The sequence below is a fragment of the Myiozetetes cayanensis genome, unplaced genomic scaffold (assembly GCF_022539395.1).
Source record: "Myiozetetes cayanensis isolate MyiCay16 unplaced genomic scaffold, myiCay2020 scf3, whole genome shotgun sequence".
NCBI lineage: Eukaryota > Metazoa > Chordata > Aves > Passeriformes > Tyrannidae > Myiozetetes > Myiozetetes cayanensis.
The window spans coordinates 384,819-408,793 of NW_026087521.1; the positions used below are offsets into that span (position 1 = coordinate 384,819).

The following is a 23,975-nucleotide window of genomic DNA, read 5'->3' on the forward strand; positions in this document are numbered from 1 at the left end:
TCCACAGGGAGGAAACTTCGGCCTAAAACACGAGGGCAAAGGCAGAAAACCTCAGAGCACGGAGGAGCTGAGGTGGGGAAGCCCCAACTCCCAGACAGGGTGTTTCTCCTTCCAGTGGGTGCCTGGGGGTGGGGGGAGAGTTCCCAAAGCCCATCTCACTTCCTAGGATGCCTCCCCCAGCCAGAGCAGCTTGCTGGGAATCCAGCCAGCTTCCCATTTGGATCGGGTTGCACCCTCCACCCACCCACAGCCACTAAGGGCCCAGAGCTCCCAAACTGCCCCGGGGGCAGAGGAGCCTCCAGCCACTCCAAACAGGCACCATCTCCCACAGCTCTCCAGTGAGGGTGGGCAGGCCCAGCCCAGCTCGTGGGCACAGAGAGAGCGGGGCCCTGCTGTGATGAAACAGCAGATTGCAGCCCAGCCCTGCCCCACGTGGGGCTGCAGGGAGGGGGGATTAGGGAGCCCCTCTCCATCTACCCTGATTCAGTGGAATCACAGGCTGCTCCCTCGGTTCCCAGAGCCCTTGGAACGGTTCAAGGGGCAAAAGGGGCCCAGCACAGGTAGGAGGGAGCACCGACACCCCCAGCTCTGCCTGTGGTCCCATCACAGGTAGGAGGGAGCACCGACACCCCCAGCTCTGCCTGTGGTCCCATCACAGGTAGGAGGGAGCACTGACACCCCCAGCTCTGCCTGTGGTCCCATCACAGGTAGGAGGGAGCACCGACACCCCCAGCTCTGCCTGTGGTCCCAGCACAGCACGGCTGGGGACCAGGGGGTGCTGCTTCCCTAAGCAGGGCAAAACGGGCACTGGAAGATGCTCCAGCTGCCCCCAGCAGGGACCACTCCCCACCCTCCCCCCTGGCAGCGAGGGGGCACGTGGGAGCAGCTGAAGAAGCGATGCCCTAACCTGGAGACACAAATGTTGCTCCGCTTTGGGAAGCGGCTCCCAGGAAAAGTGAGCTGGGACCTGTCCTTTGGGACTGCCTGGAGGAGCAGGGTCAGCACAGGCTGTGCCAGCACCATGAAGGTGTCCTTGGGTAAGCTGGGAACTCTTCCAGAGGTGGGCTCAGGGAGCTGCCACGTGCTGCACACAGTTTGGAATGGGTGGTTACTGCAGGCAGAGCCCATCCCACGTGAGCTCCATCCCTGGAGCACCGAGAAAGGATCAGCAAAGCAGAGCCTGCTTTCAGTCTCAGCCTAATCTTCCACCCCCCCAGTTCAACAGCCCTGGGTTTGAATGCTCAGCTCCACACTGAGCTCTTCCAGCATGGATATGTCCAGGAAAAAGCTGCTTTCCCCAGCCTTGGTCCTTCCAGGAGCTCCACTACCCTATCTGTACCCCATGGAGAAGCTCTGCTGGTTGAGCTCTCATCCAGGCTGGGTTAAGCATGGAGGAGGAGGAAGCCTGGAAAAACCACTCAGCAGCATCTGTGGTGGGTCAGGAGAGTGATGGAGAGCTGGGCAGAGCTGGGTTCTGGCTCAGGAGAGGTGGGCAGAGCTGGGCAGAGCTGGGTTCTGGCTCAGGAGAGCGATGTGGAGCTGGGCAGAGCTGGGCAGAGCTGGGTTCTGGCTCAGGAGAGCTGGGCAGAGCTGGGTTCTGCCTCCACCTGTGCCCTTTGCTCTAAGCCCAGGGCTGGCAATAAACCCAGGCTGAAGATGTGCAGCTTCCCCAGAGAGCACTTCCCTATCCCAGTCTGGGGCCAGGGCACTGATCCCCTGGGATCAGCGCTCACAGACACCCTCCAGAAATCCCTCTATCCCTTCCCATCCTGATTCCTGGACTGGAAACAGCAGCAAGCAAGGAAATGTTTGTCCTGCTGACCACCCTGCCTGCCATTCCTTTCCTGCCTGGGTTCAACTGCAGCTCTTTTAGGGAGAAGCTTGTCCAAGGATTAAAATTCCCACCTCTTGCAGACACCCCCAAAAGCTGCTGTAACCAAGGGACCACATGCCCTGACACCCCCAGGCCCCTCAGGGCCCCAGAATGGGGCTCTCTAAGCCAGGTTGGTGGAGATTTCCTCATCATAAACTGGAAAAAACACCCAGAATTTAATGTGAACTTTGGTGATGGAGAAGTGGAATGAAAAGTCTCACTAAGAGGTCACAGAATCCTGGAATAGGTTGAGTGGGAAGGGACCTTAAAGCCCATCCAGTGCCACCCCTGCCATGGGTAGGGACACCTTCCACTGGCCCAGACTGCTCCAGCCTGGTCTTGGACACTCCCAGGGATCCAGGGGCAGCCACAGCTCCTCTGGGAAATCCAGTCCAGCCCCTCCCCACCATCCCAGCCAGCAATTCCTTCCCAATATCCCATCTGTCCCTGCCCTCTGGCCCTGGGAAGCCATTCCCTGTGTCCTGTCCCTCCATCCCTTGTCCCCAGTCCCTCTCCAGCTCTCCTGGAGCCCCTTTAGGCCCTGCAAGGGGCTCTCAGGTCTCCCTGGAGCACTGACTTGTTGGAAAGGAAGGAAAGCAAGATCCAGTGACTATAAATCCATTATTTCACCTGCCCAAAGGCCTCTTCTCAGTGCCCATCCTGCCCTGAGCAGCTCCTTCGGGAGCCACGTGGATTAATGGGGGACTGTGGGATGAAGGGGCAGAAACCTGGCCAAGTATCACACAAATTCACCCGAACAAACAGGCTCCCAGTCCAGCCTAACCCCCCAGGAATTCCTAAAGCATCACTTCCATTCAGGGTGCTCCCAGCCAGACCCAGTTATGGCTGTTTTGTGATGAAGGGTCACCATGTGAATTCTAAAACACAGGGGTCCCTCAGATATGGAGTTTCCCAACATGACAACTCAGGGGATGGATCAATGAGCAGTGCCAGGGGAAATTCAAGGTCAGCCAAAAGGACTTTGGCTTCCTGTTGGGATCCCAGAGATGGGAACTGCTCCAGGCACAGTCAGACCACAACTGCTTCAGAGTCCTGCAGCAGACATCAGGCAGCTCCTCTTTTAAAATTGATGGATGAAGAAGAAACCCTGCTCCCTTGCCTCTCCCAGCCCAGAACAAAAGGGAACATATTGCAACTGTGCTGAGGGAGAGAGGAGGCTGCTGTCTATTCCTTTAAATGTAATGTTAATGCCTTGTAATCAGCTTTAATTTTTAAACAGGCCCAGCCCTCCTGTCCATTCCCCCTAATTCAGGACACGTGGAAGGTAAATGGCCTGTGCTTAAACCGGGGCAGCTTCGGCTGTGACAGCTGGGGAGCCTCAGCTGCCTCGGGACAGCAGGGGAGGGACACGGGGAGGGCAGGGGAGGTGCTGGAGATGCTCTGAGGTCAGGGACGTGGTGCCAGACAGGGCACAGCTCATTTGTGGATGCAAACTCTCTGAAGGCAACGGGGCTGGCAGGAATTCTGGAGGGGCTGAAGCAGCAAAGGGCTTGGCAGGGACGCCCTGCCCGGAACTGAGCAGATCCCTCTGGGGAACCCGCAGGGAAGGAAAGGCCAGAGGCTTTTGGGGGCAGCAGCAGATCAAGCCAGGACTGAGCCACTCCTGGTGTCTCCCCGGGCTGCTGCCCTTGTGTCACAGCTGAAGAGCAGCCTGGAGACTCCACGTGACACCTGGATGCAGGACAGGGGCAAAAATCCCCTGGGAGGCTCCTTGTGCTCTTCCAGCACCGTCCCCTTCGCCAAGAGGAGAGGGGCCTGTGGCACACCCAGAGTGTGGGTGTCACACACTCATATCATACCCAAATATTTGTCTCCACGAATCACAGATTGGTTTGGGTTGGAAGGGGCCTTAAAGATGATCCAGTTCCAGCCCTGACACCTTCCACCAGCCCAGATTGCTCCAAGCCCTGTCCAACCTGGCCTTGGACACTTCCAGGGATCCAGGGGCAGACACAGCCTCTCTGGGCAAGCTGTGCCTGGGCCTACCCACCCTCACAGGGAATTTCTTCCTAATATCCCATCTAAGGCTGCCCTCCTTCAGCTCAAGGCTGTTCCCCCTTGTCCTGTCACTCCATGCCCTGGGGAAAGGCCCCTCTCCAGCCTCCCACAAGCCCCCTTCACACGCTGGAAATGCTGCTAGAGGGTCTCCCCGGAGCCTTCTCTCCCCCAGGCTAAATAAAGTGACTAAAACGAGGTTTTCCTGCCCCAAAAGCCAAGAATCCCCAGGAACAGCCACCCCGAGCCGCTATTTTTAGCCGTGGTTGGTGGGCAGACAAATCCTAATCTGCAGCGGAGCCACCTCGTCACCAGTCCCAGGATCAGGCCGGGCAAAGCCACGCGGGGCCCGTGACAGCCCCGAGCCACAGGGACAGCCCCGAGCCACAGGGACAGCCCCGAGCCACAGGGACAGCCCCGAGCCACAGGGACAGCCCTGAGGCACAGGGACAGCCCGCACAGCCCCTCAGAGGGACAGCTCTGAGTCACAGGGACAGCCCCAGAGACAGGGACAGCCCTGAGGCACAGGGACAGCTCCGAGCCACAGGGACAGCTCCAAGCCACAGGGACAGCCCTGAGGCACAGGGACAGCCCCGAGCCACAGGGACAGCCCTGAGGCACAGGGACAGCCCGCACAGCCCCTCAGAGGGACAGCTCTGAGTCACAGGGACTGCTCCAAGGCACAGGGACAGCCCAGGATTGGTGCCCAGCCATCAGGCAGCACAGCAGCACAAGCCACCGGGGCTGGGCCAGAGCCGGTGGGAATTGGTCCCAGCGGGAATCGGCCCCGGTGGGAATCGGGAATCGGCCCTGCTGGGAGCGTCAGGGCCAGTGGAGCAGCCCTGGCTCCGGGGAGGGAATGTCTGGGCTCTTGTCCCGCTGGGAAAGGCCTGCCTGCTGGCACTGGAGTGTGCCACAGTGCCAGCACACACAGAGCTGGCAGGGAGAAGGACACAGGGGTGAGGGGCAGCCAGGTGCCCCCTCTTTATGGGGTACGACGAGCGTGCTGAAATCCTGGGATCATCAGGGTCAGAAAACAATTTACAGATCAAGTCCAACCATCCCCAGCACTGCCAAGGCCACCACTGACCCGTGTCCCCAAGTGGCACATCCACATGGCTTGGAAATCCCTCCAGGGATGGGGGACTCCACCCCTGCAGCCCCTTCCAGTGCCTGATGACCCTTTCCATGGAGAAATTTTCCCTGATATCCAACCTGGACCTCCCCTGGTGCAATTTGGGGCCGTTTCCTCTGGTCCTGTCCCTTGTTCCCTGGGAGAACAGACCCAGACTTGACACAGGCTAAGCTCATAACTGAGGCTTATGCCAAGGTATTTTAGAGTCCATCAAGGCCCCGTTGCTGGTAATGATGCATTTCTGCACAGCAGTTTGTCCTCTAGGAAACACCTCTCCCTGTTCCTGGAGCTGCTCAGTGAATCCAGGAATTCCCCACTCATGCCTTTCAGCTTTCCTTGTTGGCTGCCAGCATCTCTCCTTCCCTCTCCTCTGAAACACATCTGCCAAACTGATTTTCCTCACCTTTCCTTCACATTGGGAATAAATCCTACCTGTTTCAGGGTAAACCTTCATTAAAAAATTCTGTTCCCACCAGGAAGGCCCTATAACAAGCTTGACTCTTCCCTTCCTGTCCTCCTCGATGCAAGCAAGCTGATCTGCACTTTGCCAAGCTGCTAGCGACTCATTTGGCTCCACTTTCCCTAAAAAAAGGAGATCCAACAGGAAAATCAGAAAACAGTGCTTTTACAAACCCGACATTTGCAGCCTCTCAGCCTCCCCCCTCAATTTATGATTATTTTCCTCCTGTACAGAACCACCAGCTCCCAGAGGCTCCGTGTCCCTATCCTGAGGCAGCCCAAAGTCAGGAGAACGGGATCCTGACGCCTGCCTTCCCCTCCTGGACGTGTTTCCAACTGTAAACAGCCCTCCCAGAGCCGTGTGGGATCGGGATCCACGCTGCAGGCCTGCCAGGAGGAGGATTCCCCGTCTCCCATCTGCGCAGCCGAGGGTGGGGACAGGTTTCCACCTGACAGCTCGCTGGTTTTGCGTGGGAAGCTCGGCAGCCTCAGCCAGGACCGAGGCTTTTCCAGCACTCAAACCTCTTCCCAGCCCCAAGTCACCACCTGGAGCAGCCATTCCGGGCAGGAGGTTCCCTGAATGCCGTGGGCAGCTCGTTTATCCTGCACTAACTGGGAAGATGCACTCCTGGACCGGCGCCGCACTCCCGGGCTTGCGAAAGCAGGGAGCTGGTTAATCCCCCCCTGCCCACGTCAGAGTCCTAATGCTCTTCCCATCACAAATCCTGGCTCACCCCCAGCCCTAAGCACGGCCCCCCTGGCTCGTAGGAAGAACTGGGGTTGGATTTTTTGGATGGCTTTTGGGGTGGAGGAGGGCAAGGCTCACAGTGGGCTCCTCAGCATTGCTCCCAGCAGCACCTCCAGCAGCACAGGGAGGGGATACATCAGGAAAATGTGCTCTGGGGACAGGAAAATGTGCTCTGGGGACAGGAAAATGTGCTCTGGGGACCTGTTGCTGCAGGTGAGGCCCAGGGGGACAAACAAGGATCCACTGGATCTCTGGCTGTGCCGAGCTCAGCTCTGTGGAATTACCTCCCTGCTCACGGCTCGATCCCACATCTTCCCCTGCTCTTCCCACGGCCCGTCTGAATCCCAGCCGGAGCCTGGAGCACCCTCTCACCTCCACGAGGCCCCACACTGGCCCAGGCCACAGCACTCGTGGGGCAGCGAGGCCGTGCAGGCTCCTTTCCCTGGGCAGAACAGCTCGGAGCTCTGCCCTGGCCCTGAGCTCTCCTTGCAGGCAGCAGCCTCATCAATATTTCAGGGAGCAGCCGGGAAGCCTGTGGCCCTGGCAGCTCTTGGATCAATGGCAAAGCAAAGGCTGTGGGATGGGGACGCTCCGGCCCCGCTCCTTCCCCAGCGAGTTTCCTGCTCCGCTCCCAAAGCAGCTCCAGAGCTCAGAGCTCCCCCTTTTCCATCCAGCTGGAGGAAGAGGTGCTGCCACCCCCCCCTGCACCGGCTCTGAGCACTCCTTGGTTTAATGCCAACCACTTAAGGAGGGACCATCTGAGCCTCCAGCCGTGGGGTCACCGGTTCCCGCATCCCGGCTCCCAGCAGATGCTCCGGAGCAGCCAGGAAACCATAATGCACTCAGGCAGTTTGACACTGCACTGGGAGCAGGGGATCCTATTTCCTTGGGCTGCAAATGGAACCCACCACAAGGTTAGCCTTGGGTGGTTCGGGACGTTCCCCAGCTCCCTGCAGGATATCCAGACAGCCAGCCCTGGATTCTGAGGTATCCATGAGCACAGGCTGCCCCTTTGTAGCTGTCTTGGTTGTTCTTGTACCACTTAATTATTATTCAGATAATAATTCCAGAGAATGGGTGGGAAAAGTGCCGTACTGAGGCAGAAAGAAAAACGAATAAAGGAGAATAATTGCATCTAATGGTTAAAATCAGCAACGAAGCACCTTGTCTGACTCTGAGACATTTCCATGGAATCATGGAATGGTTTGGATGGGAAGGGACCTTAAGGATCATCCAGTTTCAGCTGCTGCCATGGGCAGAGACACCTTTCACTAGACCAGGCTGCTCCAAGCTCCTTCCTGGCCTTGGACATTCCAGGGATGGGGAGCTGTTAAAACACTGTCTCCTCTTCCCTATCAATAAGATGAGGATAAATGTCTAGTCCTTCCAGTGAAAGTGATGTGGGTAAGGGATTGGAATTCCTCAGGAAAGCCCTGCAGAAGGGTAAGAGCATTCCTGGAGAGAAGCATTTACTGGGAATATCAGCAAGTTAAGGCTTTGCAAACAACACCAAGCAGGGGGAATTTGCTGGTTAATCCCATCATGGCTCTGGGAGGTGTTTTCCCCTCTCTCCTTCCTGCAAACAGTTGTTCCAAATCACCCCCAATTCCATCTCCTCTGGACAGAAGGAGTGGTTGTTCCTCCTGCATCAAATAACGAGCGTCCAGGAGGCCGCTGACACTCCCAGCCTGGAGCAGGCAGATAAATCCTCCCGCCGGTGCCGACGCTGCCGATCCATCTGCTCTCCATCCCCAGACAGAGACAGAGGGAATGGATACCACCATCTCCCGCATCCCTGAGGGACATCTATTAGCTGGTTACGTAATCCAACCACCAGCACGGCGCTTCCAAGGACTACAAAGCCCTTCCCCTTAATGCCACCGGAGATTAGAGCCAATCGAAGGCGAGTGGGAAGCGGGAGAGGGGCTGCGGGCGAGCTTCTGCTGGCAGAAAATGCTGCAGTCTCTCCCCTTAATGCACTCTAAATCCCAGCTGACTTCCAACTCTGCTGCTAAAAAAAATAAAAAGGAAAAAAAGGAAAAAAAAAAACCACCCTAGCCCAGCCTGCATCCTGCATTAAAGTGATACTAAAGCTGGGGGAGAGAGGTGGAGCCACTCCGGGAGGGTGAGTTTCTGGGGGAAGCATCCAGAGGAATCCAGAGCTGAAAGCATTTTGGGAGCAGGCCAGAGGGGTGCAGATCTGCTGAAGGGCACCCACGTGCTCTGCCAAAGCTGATTAGTTGCTGGTTTTGAGCATCCAGGGGCAGATCCTCCCTCCGATAAACAGCCGTCACTTATCGCCCTCCCGGCGAGTGGAACACGATGCACCCTGACCCTTCCCTCGCTGACAGATGCCTTCCCAGCTCCCAGGGCAGGCATTTCTCTTCGTTCCTGCTCCCTCTTCAGGCTGGCTGACTGCACGGCAAGGCAATCAAACCAACTCCGAGGCAAACGCCTCTCCCACTGCCCAGTTCTTGCTGCCAACCGAATGTACCGACGTTGCAAAGCCAGCACGTTCCCGGCGAGACGAGGATCTGGAAGGGCTTGGATGGAATTCAACCTCGAGGTCTCATCCTACCAGATTCCTGCTTTCCATGCCAAGTGACAAGGCAGGAAGTCACTGCTGTGCCACCTGACCTCACGTGCTGGGACCCCATTGACAATTAACGCCCAAACAGCCCCATACTGAAGGCGCCGTTTCTTCATGACTTCACCCTCTGTGCCCTTCCTGAGCTTATTTTGACAAACCTCCTTCCATTTAATCCAAATAACCACTGAGTTTCTTCTCTGAACTTTGAAAGTGTCCCAGGATCAGGCTGGGATCACCGAGTCAAGCCTATGACCCCACACCACCAAGTCACCCAGCCCAGAGCACCCAGTGCCACGTCCAGTCCTTCCCTGGACACCTCCAGGGTCAGGCAGAAGCTCAGAGCAACTGGAGGCAGTGGATGAGACACATTTGCACATTCCAGTAGCATCCCTTGAACCAAGTTCCATGGATTTAGTTTTCTTTCATAGGAGATTAGTTTGAGGAGCTGCAAAAAGCCACCAGACTTGGCAGAAGAGGCTCCAAACAACAGGTGAGAAATGGTACAGAGAATCCCTAAAACTAAAGGATTGACTGTGGGGGCAAGATGGGAAAATAAAGCAGGAGGCAAATGACATCTGAGGGACCCTGGAAGGTCTCACCTGAGCAGAAAAGCAAGAGATGCTCAAGAGCAGCCCCAAACCCACAAAACAAAAGCTTTGAGAAGGGAAGGAAATGAGGAGGTTATAAAATGTTGGTCATTCTCTCATGGGGAAGAGTTTGGTTATTGAGTTTGTTGTGGCACCAACTGGTTGTGTTGGCTGATCAAGGCTGGTCCTCCCTGTGCTGGGGCAGATGTAGAATAGGGAGGAGTTTTCCCCCAAAAAAACCCTAAGGATAAAGAGGAGGGAAAGAGCAGAGCCACCAGCACCATGGAAGCAAACGAGAGCTCAGTGCCACCTTTTCCTTCAGAGGCACAACCTGCTCAGTGACCACCTGCAGCTGGAAATCCTACCAGCAAACACCTGGCATTTCAGCAAAAGGAGAGGCAGATCCTCGAGGTAAGAGCCCAGGAAAAGCAACCAGAGGAATTCCAGCTCCCCAGCAGCCTTACCATTGGCATCCTGGACGCCGGTGAGGGCTCCGACCGCCGCCGCCGTTTCTCCAGACAGGACTATCTGTCCCCCCCCTTGGAGAGTGGCTTCGGCCAGCGTGGCCACGGCGTGGGCAGCAGCTTCACTGTGGGCACGGAGGGGAGAGAGGACAATCAGGAACACCAAACCCACCAAACAATTCCACTTTAACCGGGCAATGCATGGCAAGAGAAATCCACCCCAGGCCCAGGTGAAGCACAAAATCTACACTGGAGGGGGAATTCTGTGGGAAGAAGGTGGTTCCAGTGGCCCTTTTGAGTTTGGAGAGGTCTTAGAACATCCCTGTCCTTCGCATCCTTTCACCTGGGGTTCACTAAAACTTCGGGACAATCCAAGCTGTTGTTCCATGTGGCTCCTTCCCACCCCTGGTTTCAGGTACAAAACTCATCCTTTTGGCACCTTCTGGGGCTCTGCAGATTCCAGGGCTATTCCCTTCATCCCTGACTCTGCCAGGTCACCTGGCAGTGGGACAGGCCGTGCCCAGGATCCTCCCACCAGCCCTGTCCCAGGCAGTGGTTTAACACTGCTTTTTAACGAGCATTATCTGGAGCGCAGGATTGTTTGGTTTCCTCACCCAAACGAGGCCAGAGCGAAGGGCCTGCTCCTGGAGCAGCCCTGCTGTGGGAACAGATATTTGGGGAGCAGTGTAGATGATCCTTTCCTTCCTGCACCCTCCCAGCTTCCCAGAGGCTGCATCTGCACTGGCAGCTTGGATTTGTCTAATCCCCTTGGAAACCCATCTTACACTTTTTGCTTCCACAGCATCTCAGAGCAACAAATTCCACATTTAATGAGAAGAAAAATGGAACGATGGTTCTGCACCAACCCCGGCCTCGGCCTGGCTGGGCGGCCCTTTGGCCTGATGTTGTGAGGGGCAGAAAAGAACTGTTCCCCTTCTGTTTTCCTCATGGTTTCATAGACTTCCAGTAATCTCCTTCCCAAGCTGAAGAGGACTGTGGAATGGATTATCTCTGAGCTTTGATCACTCTTGTCCTTCCCAGACTTTTCCTGTTCAAGGGGAGTGACCACTATCTTGCACTAGATGCAACAAGTTAGTCCAGAGGCCTAATCCTGGCTTGTCCTTTGTGCCTTTCCCTCTAATTCCCAATATTCAACTTACTTTTTCAACAGTATCTGCTCAGCAGGGATTAAAAATTCCTGACCTGGGGCAGTGGTGGCCCTGGCAGTGCTGGGGGATGGTTGGACACCGTGGTCTCTGAGGGCTTTTCCAACCAAAACAACCTGATGATTCTTATGATTCTACTTCAGAAACATTTGGGAAAAACCCCCAAAGACCTTTAGGAGAAACCCCACAGACCGAGGCTGTGGAGGAGACTCTGAGCCTGGAAGAGGCAGCAGGAATCAGGACCTGTCCTGCAGACCCCCGGACAACGCCTGGCACGGGAATTCCCGACGGAGAAGCCTCTCTTAGGATTGTCCAGAGGGGAATGAAAAGCCTGGAGGTGCCCTGTGTTTGCAGCCCCCATACCTGTTGAGGGCCATGGTGACAGTGGCTCCCTGCTGCATCTCCTGGGACGCTGCCACCGCCGCCTCTGCCAGCGACGCCACCGCCTGCGTGGCCTCCGACGCCTGCGTCGTCTGGATGGTCATCTCACCCCCCTGCAGCGTCGCCCAGTTCTGCTCCACCTGCCAGGAAAACACAGCAGGGTTGTTGCTGCACCCTCAGATCACGGGCTGGGATCTGATTAATTAGCTCTGCTTAATGGCCATAAAGAAAACACAACCAGTTCCACCTCAACATGAGGAAGAACTTCTTTCCGTGGAGCTCTGGAACAGCTGCCCAGGGAGGGTGTGGAGTGTCCCTCTCCCCAGACATTCCAACCCCACCAGGATGAGCTCCTGTGTCACCTGCTCTGGGTGGCCCTGGTTGCACTGGGTGATCCCCAGAGGTCCTTCCAACCCCAATAATTCTGGGATTCTGTGTTTCTGCAGTGCTGGAGCCCCAGCACAGATCAGATCCCTCAGGGAAACGGGCTGTGCTTGCCTCACAGTTTCCATTTGCATCATCCACTGCCATTCTGGGGAACGATCCCTGTTCCCATTTGGGATTTCTTTGTACAGCACCTGAAAATTCCAAGGGGTTTGAGCCAGCTGGGATGTCTCTCTGCTGCTCAATAAAAGATGACAGTGGATGGGAGTGATCTGTTCATGTACCTCAGGTACTTTCAATTCCCTGACTCCAGACTTTTCCATTAATAAATATCATATTCCTTAAAGTTCACCCATTTCAGTTGCTCATTTCCCACCTTTCTCCGTTTGGGACTTCACAGCTCATGACACAATGAATGTGTGGCCACAAAACCCACCAGGATGGGAACCAGAAACATGGACTGAACCCACCACAATCCCAGTGGCTCTGTGCTCTGTAACAGGGATGGAATAAGGAAAGAAGGAGAGGAAGGAGGGCCTTTCCAGGCTCTTGTCCCCACTAACAGGAAGGTTTTGCTGCTGGAATATTTTGGGAGGATTGAAAATAACCTTAAAAATAATCCAGTTGCACCCTGTGGGAAGACACCTTCCACCGGCCCAGGTCGCTCCAAGCTGGCCCGGGATGGATGAGCCCCATCCAGCCTGATTTGTGCCTTTGGAAAATTCCTTTTCAGCTCTCAGGAGATATTAAAAAAACCCTTGGAAAGCCTGGGGGCAGCTGCCAAGTGCTTCAAGGTCACACTCCAGGCTCCTGGGAGCAGGGATGGGAGCAGGGGCTGCAGCTCAGCAAAGCTGTTCTGTGCTGCCACCTCTCGCCAGGACACCCAGAGGGACCTGCAGCCTCGGGGAAGGGGGATCTGGGGAAGAAGAAGGAAATTTTAACCAAAAAAAAATTCATATCCTTGAAAGAAGGCTCCTTAAACACACAGAAAAAAAGTGTTATTTGATTTAAAAAAAGCGGTGGGAAAATAAATGTCTGCCAAGTATAAGTGTTCAGGTTTAGGTAGCACTGAAATGCCAAACAAAATACAAAATAAATCACCTACAGGAGGCACATTGAAATGCTAAAGAAAAGGTAAAATAAATAATCTGTTGGAGGTATAAAAAAATGGAGGAAATTCAGACTTAAGGTTTCCTCCATAATTTTGTCTGTAGAGTCCTGAGTCAAAACAGCAGCTCAGCACTAAATCCACAAACCCCCTCTATTATTTGATTTAAAAAAAGGTGGAAAAATAAATGTGTGCAAGTGTAAGGGCTCAAACTTAGGCTCTGAAATGCCAAACAAACACAATAAAAAATTAATTTTTTGGAGGTGGAAAAAAATGGATGAAATTCAGACCTAAGGTTTCCACCATCATTGTGTTTTTAGGGTCCTGAGTCAGATTAAGAGCAGTTCAGCACCAAATCCACAGAAAAAGACTATTATTCGATTTAAAAAAGGTGGAAGAATAAATGTATAGAAGTTTAAGTGTTCAGATTTAGGCACTGAAATGCCAAACAAAATACAAAATAGATAATCTATAGGAGGTATAAAAAATGTATGAAATTCAGACCTAAGGTTTCCATCATCATGGTTGTACAATCCTGAGTCAAAATAACAACAGTTCAGCACTAAATCCACAGAAAAAACCCACAATATTTGATTAAAAAAAGGTGGGAAAATAAATGTATAGAAGTTTAAGTGTTCAAGTTTAGGCAGTTCAGATTTTGAAATGCCAAACTACATACAAAATAGATAATCTACAGGAGGTATAAAAAAATGGATGAAATTCAGACCTAAGGTTTCCACCATAATTGTGTTTGTATAACCCTGAGTCAAAATAACAGCAGTTCAGCACCAAATCCATAGAAAAAACCCTGTTATTTGATTAAAAAAAAAAGTGGAAAAATAAATGTATGGAAGTTTAGGTGTTCAGATTTAGGCACTGAAATGCCAAACAAAATAATCTACAGGAGGTATAAAAAAATGGATAAAATCCAGACCTAAGGTTTCCAAGGAGATATAAATAAAAATGCATCGAATTCACCCCTAAGGCTTCTACCATAACTGTGTTATTTTGTTAATTCTCTTGAATTTTGTTTGTAGAGTCAAAATCACAACAGGTCACAATTCTGTGACTCTGTGATCTAGAAAATGATGCAGAAATTCACATCCCCTGTGCACTGACCCCCAGCTCTCGGCATTGTCTGGGATCACCTGACTGTAGGGACTGTGGGATGAAGCTCAGAGGGGCCTGTCCTGGCTGGAGCCCCCCAGAGCTGCCCCAGGGTCTCCCCTGTCCTGGCTGGAGCCCCCCAGAGCTGCCCCAGGGTCTCACCTCTCCATCAGCCACTGCAGAGTAGTTCACTTGTGCCACGGTGACCGTGGTGGGCAGCTCGGAGGCGTCGGCCAAGGTGGCCACCGTGGCACCGGTGCCAACCTGAGGGACACGACAAAATGGGGCTGAAAACACCAGTTGTTGCAGGAGAAAGTCCATAAAATTCAGGTTGAAAAAGCAAAGGATAAAGGGTTTCACTGTGAGGGTGGTGTGAGAAGCTGGCACAGGTACCCAGGGAGGCTGTGGGTGCCCCAGCTCTGGGAGTGTCCAAGGCCAGGCTGGGACAGCTGGGGGGGTTCCCCTGGAGAAGGGAAGGCTCCAGGGAGACCTGAGAGCCCCTTGCAGGGCCTAAAGGGGCTCCAGGAGAGCTGGAGAGGGACTGGGGACAAGGCATGGAGGGACAGGACACAGGGAATGGCTTCCCACTGCCAGAAGGCAGGGATATTGGGAAGGAATTCCTGGTGTAAACTAAAGACCGGGGGCACAGAAATACCTGATCTGTTGATTAAACTATGTTTTATGCCATTAAAAGAGAGCAGTTCCACCACCTCTGCTCCCATGGCCACCACAGGCCTTGTGTGGTGACACCAGGAACTGGACTTGTTCGTTAAGTGGTTTCACCAAACTCAGCTCAGACCCCTGAACTGCAGAAATCCAAGGGATGGGAGTGGGGAAGGGAGAGATAGAACTGGTTCTCTGGGTGGGAGTGCTGGGTTAACAAACCTGAGGGGTGAGACCTGCAGATAAAGCCAGAATTCCCTGACACAGACAGTGAAATCGCAGTCAGCTGTGCTGGGAATGGGAAATGCATGGGGTGCCACTCACCTGGATGAGGGACACGGTGCCATCGGGGTTGCTGAAGGTCTGTACCACGGTCTGGGAGGGCACCAGGTGGGCGATGCTGTGCGTGGTCGTGGTCTGCGGGGTCTGCTGGTCCTCGAAGGCGTAGAGCAGGTCCTCGCGCCCGTGCTGCTTGTAGCAGTTCTTCACGATGGTCCTCAGGGCCTGGGTCCAGGACACCTGCCAGCACCAGGAGACGAGGGGAGAGTCAGGGGGGAGGTTTTCTGAACTGCTCGGACTTGAATGTTTATCTTTGATGGGGTTTATTGGGTGGTTTGGAACCAACTCGCAAACAAAAGGCCTCACTGAGTAATCCCTGTCTCCTCATTCCCTCCTTCGTCCAGGACTCAGAAATCACCCTGGAGGGCAACAGGGTCTAGGGAAGATGTCCCTGCTCACTGCAGGATGAGATGACCTTTAAAAGGGCCCTTCCAACCCAAACCATTCTAGGTAGAAAACCACCCTGATTCAGGAAAGCACCAACTGCCACAGCACCCTTTCCAGCCCCAACTGGAATCCCTCCCCATCCAACGTGTCCTAAATCACCCCACACAAGTCCTGCTGCTTCCACACCACGGTGGCTTCCTCTGAAGACCTTAATGACAGAAAAATCACCTGTGTGGTGGCATCCACAGCCACAACTGGCACCCACCATCCCTTCACCCAGCTCTCTCCCTTTTCCCCTGCACTATTTCCCTTGAGCACAAAGGTCCCTCCTGCTCAGGACGGGACGGTCTCCCTTCCAAGACTCTTCCTCCTGTCCCTCAAGGGCAGAACTCCTCCCAAAGCACTGTCTGCAGGCCCCTGTGCTCAGCTGGAGGGCAGCCAGGGGGGACACTCACCCGCTGCTTCTGCTCCTCTGTGCGGACGTCGCTGCGGACGTTGGCCCAGGGAATGTCCTCGGGCCACCAGATGGGTTTGCAGCTCTCCTTGCCCCAGCCCGGCTTCCCACGGCCCGTGGAATACTTGAGCATCTCAGGGATGAAGGCTCTCAGCTGTGCCTGCAACAAATCACAGCACAGGGGTGATTTCTAGGGTCTGTCATCTCTGGTGGTTTTGAGGTGCTTCAAGGTTATCACACGGCGCAAAGTTACTCCGTTTGACTTCCATCCTGTTGGAGCCACCAGCTGGGAGAGGCCTGAGTGCCAAGGCAGATGGACAGTACCTTAGCATCTCCCAGATTCAGCTTAGAGTCTGGGAAGAGCAGAAACACAGTCAAGTCAGCTAATTACAATAATAAGGCACAAACACGTGTTGTGTTAACACACTTTATGGTTAAACTCTACCATGAAGAGAGCAGGCCAGCCTCAAAGGGAGAAAATAAATAAACAGATCAGGATAAGGCAGAAAAAACCCCAGAATGTCCTCAAAGTGGCAGCAGCTCAGATGTGAGCTGGTGTGTATTTTACAGAGATGCTGCAAAGAGGATGGAGCTCCAGGGGCTGCTCGAATGTGAAAACCACAATCTCACACTTCTCCACCCCTGTGCTGCCAAAGAAATTACAAAACCCACACAGGGTTTTATGACACAATTGGGTTTTGTGCCAGGGATTCCTTGGAGTGTCAGGGAAAAGGCTGGTTCAGCTGCAGAACGGAGCAGGAACAGAAGGAGCTCTCACCTCATGTCACATAAAATCACTTTATCTTAAAGCTTAAAACCTGCATCCTTTTTGAGCTTTTATATTTAAGTTATTTCATAGAATCGTGGGATCCTTCTGGTTGGAGAAGACCTTTAAGGCCATGGAGTCCAAACACTGCCAGCTCTGCCAGGGCCACCACTGACCATGTCCCCAAGTGCCACATCCACAGGGCTTGGAAATCCCTCCAGGGCTGGGCACTCCAGCCAGTTCCAAGGCCTGACTACCCTTTCCAGGAAGGAATTTTCCCCAATATCCAACCTGCCCCTCCCCTGGCACAGCTTGAGGCCCTTTCCCCTTGTCCTGTCCCTGTTCCCTGGGAGCAGAGCCCGACTCCCCCCGGCTCCCCCCTCCTGGCAGGGACTTGCAGAGCCAGAAGGTCCCCCCTGAGCCTCCTTTTCTCCAGGATGAGCCCCCCCAGCTCCCTCAGGAGTTCTCCACACCCTTCCCAGCTCCCTTCCCTGCCCTGCACACACTGGTGTATCCATTGGCTCCAAGCTGGACATGAACTCGTTTCCAAGCTGCCTTTTCCACGTTACAAATGGAATATGTACTAAAGCACCTTCTTCCCAGCCCAGGCCAAGCCTGTCCATGATCCACCTTCCACTGCAGGACCAACATCCACCCTCACGTGTCCAGGCTCCCTGTCGAGGCCCCAGTTATTCACACCAAGCTGGGAACAGCAGATTTCTGAGCTGCCCGGTGCAAAAACAGTTAAAAGCTCCTTCCCTGAACTGCAACGAGCTCCTTGTTTCCAGCTGGATTAATTACTGGTCCATGGGAGTTCAGGGCTCAAGCTACTCAGGGTACTCGTTAAGGAGGGTTTGTGTCTAATCCACCAGGGAGACAATCAGCAGCACTGTCACAACCTGCTCCAGAGCCAGCACTTCACTAATTAGTGCCCTAACGAGGCCTGGCCCGGCGGCTCCAGGGGCTCTGACACCGGGCAGGGCCCCCACAAAGAGCCCCCAGCCCTCGGGGTGTGGCTGTGCCCACCTCACCTGGGGGAGCCTCGGTGCTGCCACCTCCACCAAGCACCCAGGAACCAAACACCTGCTGGGGACAACGCTGGCACATTCCAGTTTGTGCCACTGTCACCTCTGGGAAGGGCCCATTAAACAGCCAGGATGGGGGGCTGGAGGGAAACTGGGAGAGATGTTTGGCACCCTTTGGTCTGAGTGTTTGCCAGCTTTAACGTCAGGTCCAGGTGTTAACGGGGCTGAGCTGATCCTGGTTCTACCATTTCCAACGGTCCAAAGCACAGACAACTGCATTCCAACTGTAAACCCACATAAAGAAATAATTCTAAACCATAGATTATAAATCACTATAATCATGGTAAAAGATTAGAGGTCTTTTATAAACTTCAGACAAATGATGATGTTTAAAAAAAGGTGGATTAAAGGACAAACCACCAGCTTAGAAATCCAGTTGTGGGTACCTCAGTGGGAGCCACCTGAAGTTTAGGGTTTGTATTTTTTATTTTTAAAATATTTTTATTTAATATTTTTATTTTTTATTTTATATTTTTTAATTTTTATTTTAAATTTTAATTTTTATTTTACAGTTATTTTTAGATTCACATTTGTGGGTTTATATTCTCAAGCTATATTTTCACATTTACTTTTATATTTATATTTTATAGTTACATTTTTACATTTATCTTTATATTTATATATGTGTGTTAGAGTTTTTTTACATTTATTTTTATATTTTAAATTCTATTTTATCTTTGTATTTTATAGTTAAATTTTGCATTCATTTTTCTATTTATACTTGTATATTATAGTTATATTTTTACTTCTTTATATTTTTATATAATTATATTTGTATATCTTATATATTTAAATTTATTTTTATATTTTAGTTATATTTTTACACGTATTTTTATATTTATAGCTGTATGTTATATTTTTACATTCGTATTTAGATTTATATTTTATAATTACATCTTTACATTTGTACATTTTAATTTTTAAAAGTTCTATAATTATATTTTACATATATTTTTATATTTTATAATTATATTTTTAATTTTATTTTATAATTATATTTAACATTTATTTTATATTTTATAATTATATATTTAATTTTTTAATTTTATCCTTATATTTTTACATAGATATTTGTATGTTACATTTCCGTTTTCACATTTACATTTTTTATATTTCATAATTATAGCTTTACATCTATTTTTCTATTCGGCTTTTATATTTTATATAAATATTTCAATCTACAAACGTTTTCCCCGTTCCCCATTGGCCCACACAGCTCCAGGGGGAGCAGCCTGAGCTCTCCTCCTCCCCACCCACCGTTTCCACACGGAAAACATTTCCACTGGAAAAAACAAGCACCAGTGGCACAACCAACACCCCCAGCTGCGGCCTGAGCTGTCCCAGCCCACGGGGAGGAGATGAGACCCGTCCCCGGGGATGGGACACCCCAATCTTCCAGCCCCGTCCCCTGGGGATGGGACACCCCAAACTTCCTGCCCTGGGGATGGGACACCCCAAACTTCCAGCCCCGTCCCCTGGGGATGGGACACCCCAACCCTGGGCTGCGGCTGCCACAGCCACCCGTGCCCCTCTTCCCGTGCTCGGGGTGCTCACCTGGGTCATCTTGTCCACGGAGACGGGGATGCCGTCGATGGTGAGGGGGGGCAGCTCCGAGTTCACCTCCTGAGGCGCCGGCGCGTGTTCTGCCAGCGCCGACTCCAGGTCCTCCAGGATGGTGCTCTTGTACTTGCGGACCTGTGGGGGTTGTTAAGCTCGGGTAAACAGTTCTAGGGCAGGGATGCAGCGCCAGGCACCTTCCCCAAGGAGCAAACAGGGCCACAGCTGGCAGGAAATACCCACAGGCACCGAAGGCCTGGGCAAATGGAAGGGCTGCTGATGAAACAGGGAGAAACTCTGGCAAGGGAAGGGTTTAGGGGGTGAGGAGGAAAGTCCTGAGGCAAGACTTGACGTGGTCAGGGTCTGCAACAAAAGGCAAGAACTGACAGAAGAGCTGAGTTTAAATAGTTCATGCTTTGGGGTTGTTCAGCCTGGAGAAAAGGAGGCTCAGGGGGGACCTTCTGGCTCTGCAAGTCCCTGCCAGGAGGGGGGAGCCGGGGGGGGTCGGGCTCTGCTCCCAGGGAACAGGGACAGGACAAGGGAAACGGCCTCAAGCTGTGCCAGGGGAGGCTCAGGTTGGCCCTGAGGAGGAATTTGTTGCTGGAAAGGGTGGTGAGGCCTTGGCAGGGGCTGCCCAGGGAGGTTTGGAGTGCCCAGGCCTGGAGGTGTCCCAGGCAGGCCTGGCCGTGCGTGGCACTCAGTGCTCTGGGCTGGGGGACAAGGTGGGGATGGGGCACAGGGTGGATCCATGGGCTGGGAGGGCTTTTCCAACCTCAGGGATTCTGGGATTGTGTGATCACTACCTGGTCCCTCTCATGTTTACTCCAGGACATTCAGCCCTGGTGAGATGTGCCAGGCAACCATTCCCACAGAGCAGGGAGGGCCTCAGCGTGTCCTCACGCCACAGAATCCCTGAGGCTGGGAAAGGCCTCTGAGATCACTGAGCCCAAACACAGCCTGACACTGCCAGCTCCACCACTGCCCCTGAAATCCCAACTCCCGTTCCCAGGGTTTTGAACACGACTCCCAGCCCTGCGAGGCTGCCCCGAGCAGAACGAAACCCGCAGGGCAGGCGAGGAAGTCGTCACCTGACCTCCCTGGAGACACCTACCACGTTCTCCAAGGGCGCGGCGCCGAACACTTTGAAGACGGGGTTGGGTTTGGAGGGTGAGATGCAGAGCACGATGGCCTGCTGCCCCACGCGCGTGGTGTACTCGTCCAGCGTGGCCCGGAGCTTCCTGCAACACAGGGACACACCGGGGGATGGGGGTCAGCTGAAAGCCCTGGAGAAACACAACCCCTCTCCTTCTCTTCACACTGCTCATTCACAAGGCAGGAGAGGGACAGAGCCCAGCTGGGCAGGTTGGCCCCATGTCCAGGGTATCCCTGCGCTCCCCCAGCAGCTCAAATGTCAATTATTCCCCCTCCTCTCCTTTTGCCAGTGAGGTAAAAAGAGAAAATCAGCAAAGCTGGGACAGCAAGAGGCTGCACTGCTCTGGCCCAGCAACACAAAACCTGGAGTGTGTCAAATCACTTGAGGGACTCAACAAAAGAAAGCTGCAAACACAGGTTCTTCTACATCCACATCGTAACAGTGCAGTTCTCCAGTGCCAAAGTCCTGCCCAAACCAGAACTGTAAGAAGTCAAGCTGCAGGACAGGCAAGAAGCAGAAATATTGCAACAGCTCAGCTCGGGAAACCCAGGTGTCCACACAGCTCAGCAAGTCCCTCTGGAATGATCCCTCTGTGGGAAGAAAATGTTCCATCAGGTACCTTCTGCCTCTTACTCACTTCTGAGCAGTGCAGGAGAACGTGGCGGAAATGTTGCCAGAAAGCCCTGCAGCAAGAGGGAAGCAGCATTTCCCTCAGAAACCTGAGCTCTCCAGCAAGTTGACAGCTCGTGGTGCTGGTGCTTTTTGGCAGGTTCTGGGGTGACCAAGTCACCCCAGAACCTGCCAAAAAGCACCAGCACCACGAGCAGCTACTCAGAGATCCCAGAATGAGGAGATTTAACTTCCCACTTGATTCCCAGGGGGGGTGAAAGTCAAGCAGGAACACGTTAAACTGATCAGAGTGCAAAAAAAAAAAAATTATGCACTTTGTCAGTATCTTACATGTGGTAAAATGAAGCAGTTTTGTGAAGGGGAGAAGTAATCCCTTTATGGACGAGTTTCTTTTAAAATATAATGTTCATATTTCAAGGGAGAAAAGAATTTGCTCTTCAGAAAGGTGGCTGAGTCAGCAGAGCTGGGGGAGGGAAAAACCAGAGTGGAGCTCTAAAAGGAAGGGATTTCTCTCCCCAGGAATATTATTTAACACCAACCCTGCCCAACTCAATCCAAACCAGCATAAAAAGCAAAAAGTGCTCTGTTGCAAACGCTAGAAAATGGTGCCAGCCAATGTTTATCGGTGTTTCCAGAGGATGGAACTGCTGTTTCCAGGCTGGGCAGTGCCTCTGGTGCTGCTCGGAGGCCCCCAGGTGGGCAAAGAGCCTCAGAGCACCCGCAGTGCAGCACCTGCAGGGCTCTGGGGGCTGCACAGCAACTTTACAAAGCCCCCCAAAACAAGTGTTTCAGCTCGGTCAGGCATCCCCCTTTGAGTGTTCTCCCCCAGAACTGTGCTCTACAGGCCGGGGGAGCCTTCAGCGTGGAGCTTGTCCACTGGCAAGGGAAATCTGGATAAACACACACTGAATTTGTTCTCAGAACTGTTTCCTTGTGCAAAAACCTTTTTTTGTGAGGCAGGTCAGTCCTTTATGGCCCTGCAGAGCTGGGATGTGGATGGAGCTCCAGGTTCTCAGGCCAGAGAATGTAGAAGTACTGTTAAAAACTGCTTTCTTTCCTCTGTGAGCAGGGACAGGACCCAGGGAAGGGCTGGAGCTGTGCCAGGGAGGGTGAGGCTGGATATCAGGACAAGGTTCTTCCCCCAGAGGGTGGTTGGGCACTGAGCAGGCTGCCCAGGGCACTGTCCCCAGAGCTCCAGGAGTTTTAGGACAACACTCCCAGGGACAGGGTGGGATTGCTGGGGTGTCTGTGCAGGGCCAGTGTTTGGATGAATGATCCCTGTGGGTCCTTTCCAGCTCAGGATAGTCCATGATTCTAAAGCCACTACAAACAAGTTTCAAGGCCCTGTTACTGTGACACATTTCACTGGTGACCAGGGTTAAAACACAACGGTGGATCCACCAGCAGGGTCATGCCAGTGATCATAAAACCACTTCAAAGAGGAGTAGGGCTGGGATGTAACCCATGTCTGCAAACTGAAACACAGCTCTTGGGTTCTAGAAAGATACCACCAAAAAAAAAATCTCCAATTTCTGTAACTTCTGGACCGACCAGCATGGAGGTGGATCAAGGACGCAGCCTGAGGTGTCTGAGGGCAGGGGGGAATCCTTACCTGGGCAGAGGTGTCTGAGGGGAGGTGGGACCCTCACCTGAGCAAACGTGTCTGCTGCCTCTTCCTGATGGATGGGTTGGATTCAAAGACGTGGGGTCGCTTCCGTTTCTTCCCCGTGGCCACGGCAGCGGCTGCTGCCATCCCAACAGGGCCTGGAAATGCAACCACAAGGGGGGAATCAGCACAGGCAGCTTGGGAACTGGCCAGAAAGGGCCCCCCCGCCCAGGGATGTGTCCCAAGGCTGTCCAAGTGACACAAATTCCTTCCTGAGCTCTCCTCTCCAGCATGGCGGAGGTTCCACCAAAAGGCTCCGTTCCCCAGATCCCAGCCCAGGCCCAGGGAAAGTCACGTGTTTTGGTCTAAAGTTTTCCACACAAACACATCATTCTGTATTTTTATTTCTCAGACATACTGAAAACTTCCCAGGACTTTAAATAAGTGGCTGAACTGAGGAGATCCCAGTGGCCTGGGAGAAGAGATCTGGGTACAATGCTGGGAATCCTGCTTGGACACCTCAACAGGAGTCTGAGGCTTTTCCCCAGGGATTAAGGACCGGTTCTAATGGGAAAGAAACTGAAAATCCAGACTTCCTGAAAGTCCCCTGAAGACCACCTGGGCCTGAAAAACCTGTATGCTAGAAAGGAAGGGGGAAAGAATAAGTCCTGCAGGCTGGGAGGCTGGAAAATTCACCAGCAAGGACATGGGATGGTCAGTGGGCTGATGGAACCTCCCAGGCTTGGGTCAGCACATCAAGAGCTTTATTCACCCAACAAGATCTGACCCCAAACGCTGAGGGACTCTTTGGCACTGCATTTTTCTACAGGAATAGTGGATCCACCACAAGGCCAACGTGGATGACATTTGGCTTCACTGGAAGGAATCTAGGATTCCCAAATACTGTCCCAGCCCAGCTCTGCCAGGATCTTTGGTGGCATCTCCCTGGGAGAGGCCTAACCCGGCAGCTCCCGACTCAGCAAGACCTGGGTTATTTTTGCTGTTGTCTCCATGGGCCTGAAACAATTCTGCTCTTTGACATGCTGGGGACTTTAATTTCGTGAGCTGAGGCAGAGTTTTACCAGGGACCCTTCTGGATTGTCCAAACCAGCCTGGTATTCCCAGCTCCTCCATGTTCCACATACTGGGAGGTTCAGGGAGCACCCGGAGCATTCCGAGGGACGACATCACTCTCTGACAAATAATTGTTTCCTTTTTGCTAGCTTTCATATAATTTCTTTAACAGAATTGCTGTAATGTAATTGGTTGATATAGTACATTATATTATCTTTGTAGTTTTAGCTCCTATACTGTGAA

General features: G+C 52.8%; 1 protein-coding gene across 2 annotated transcripts in view; it reads right to left on the reverse strand.

Moving 5' to 3' along the window:
* NRF1 (nuclear respiratory factor 1) overlaps window positions 1-23,975 on the reverse strand; it is a 43,432-nt gene that overhangs the window by 13,793 nt on the left and 5,664 nt on the right. Inside the window, exons 3-11 of one of the 2 annotated variants that reach the window (XM_050325042.1) lie at window positions 22,702-22,816; window positions 20,381-20,507; window positions 19,267-19,407; window positions 15,863-16,021; window positions 15,006-15,200; window positions 14,181-14,282; window positions 11,402-11,559; window positions 9,873-9,997; window positions 5,457-5,606 (exon numbers count right to left, since the gene is read on the reverse strand). In XM_050325042.1, coding sequence (XP_050180999.1) covers window positions 5,457-5,606; window positions 9,873-9,997; window positions 11,402-11,559; window positions 14,181-14,282; window positions 15,006-15,200; window positions 15,863-16,021; window positions 19,267-19,407; window positions 20,381-20,507; window positions 22,702-22,816 — 1,272 coding nt within the window. The remainder of the gene's footprint in view (window positions 1-5,456; window positions 5,607-9,872; window positions 9,998-11,401; window positions 11,560-14,180; window positions 14,283-15,005; window positions 15,201-15,862; window positions 16,022-19,266; window positions 19,408-20,380; window positions 20,508-22,701; window positions 22,817-23,975) is intronic. The other variant, XM_050325043.1, reaches the window with a different exon arrangement.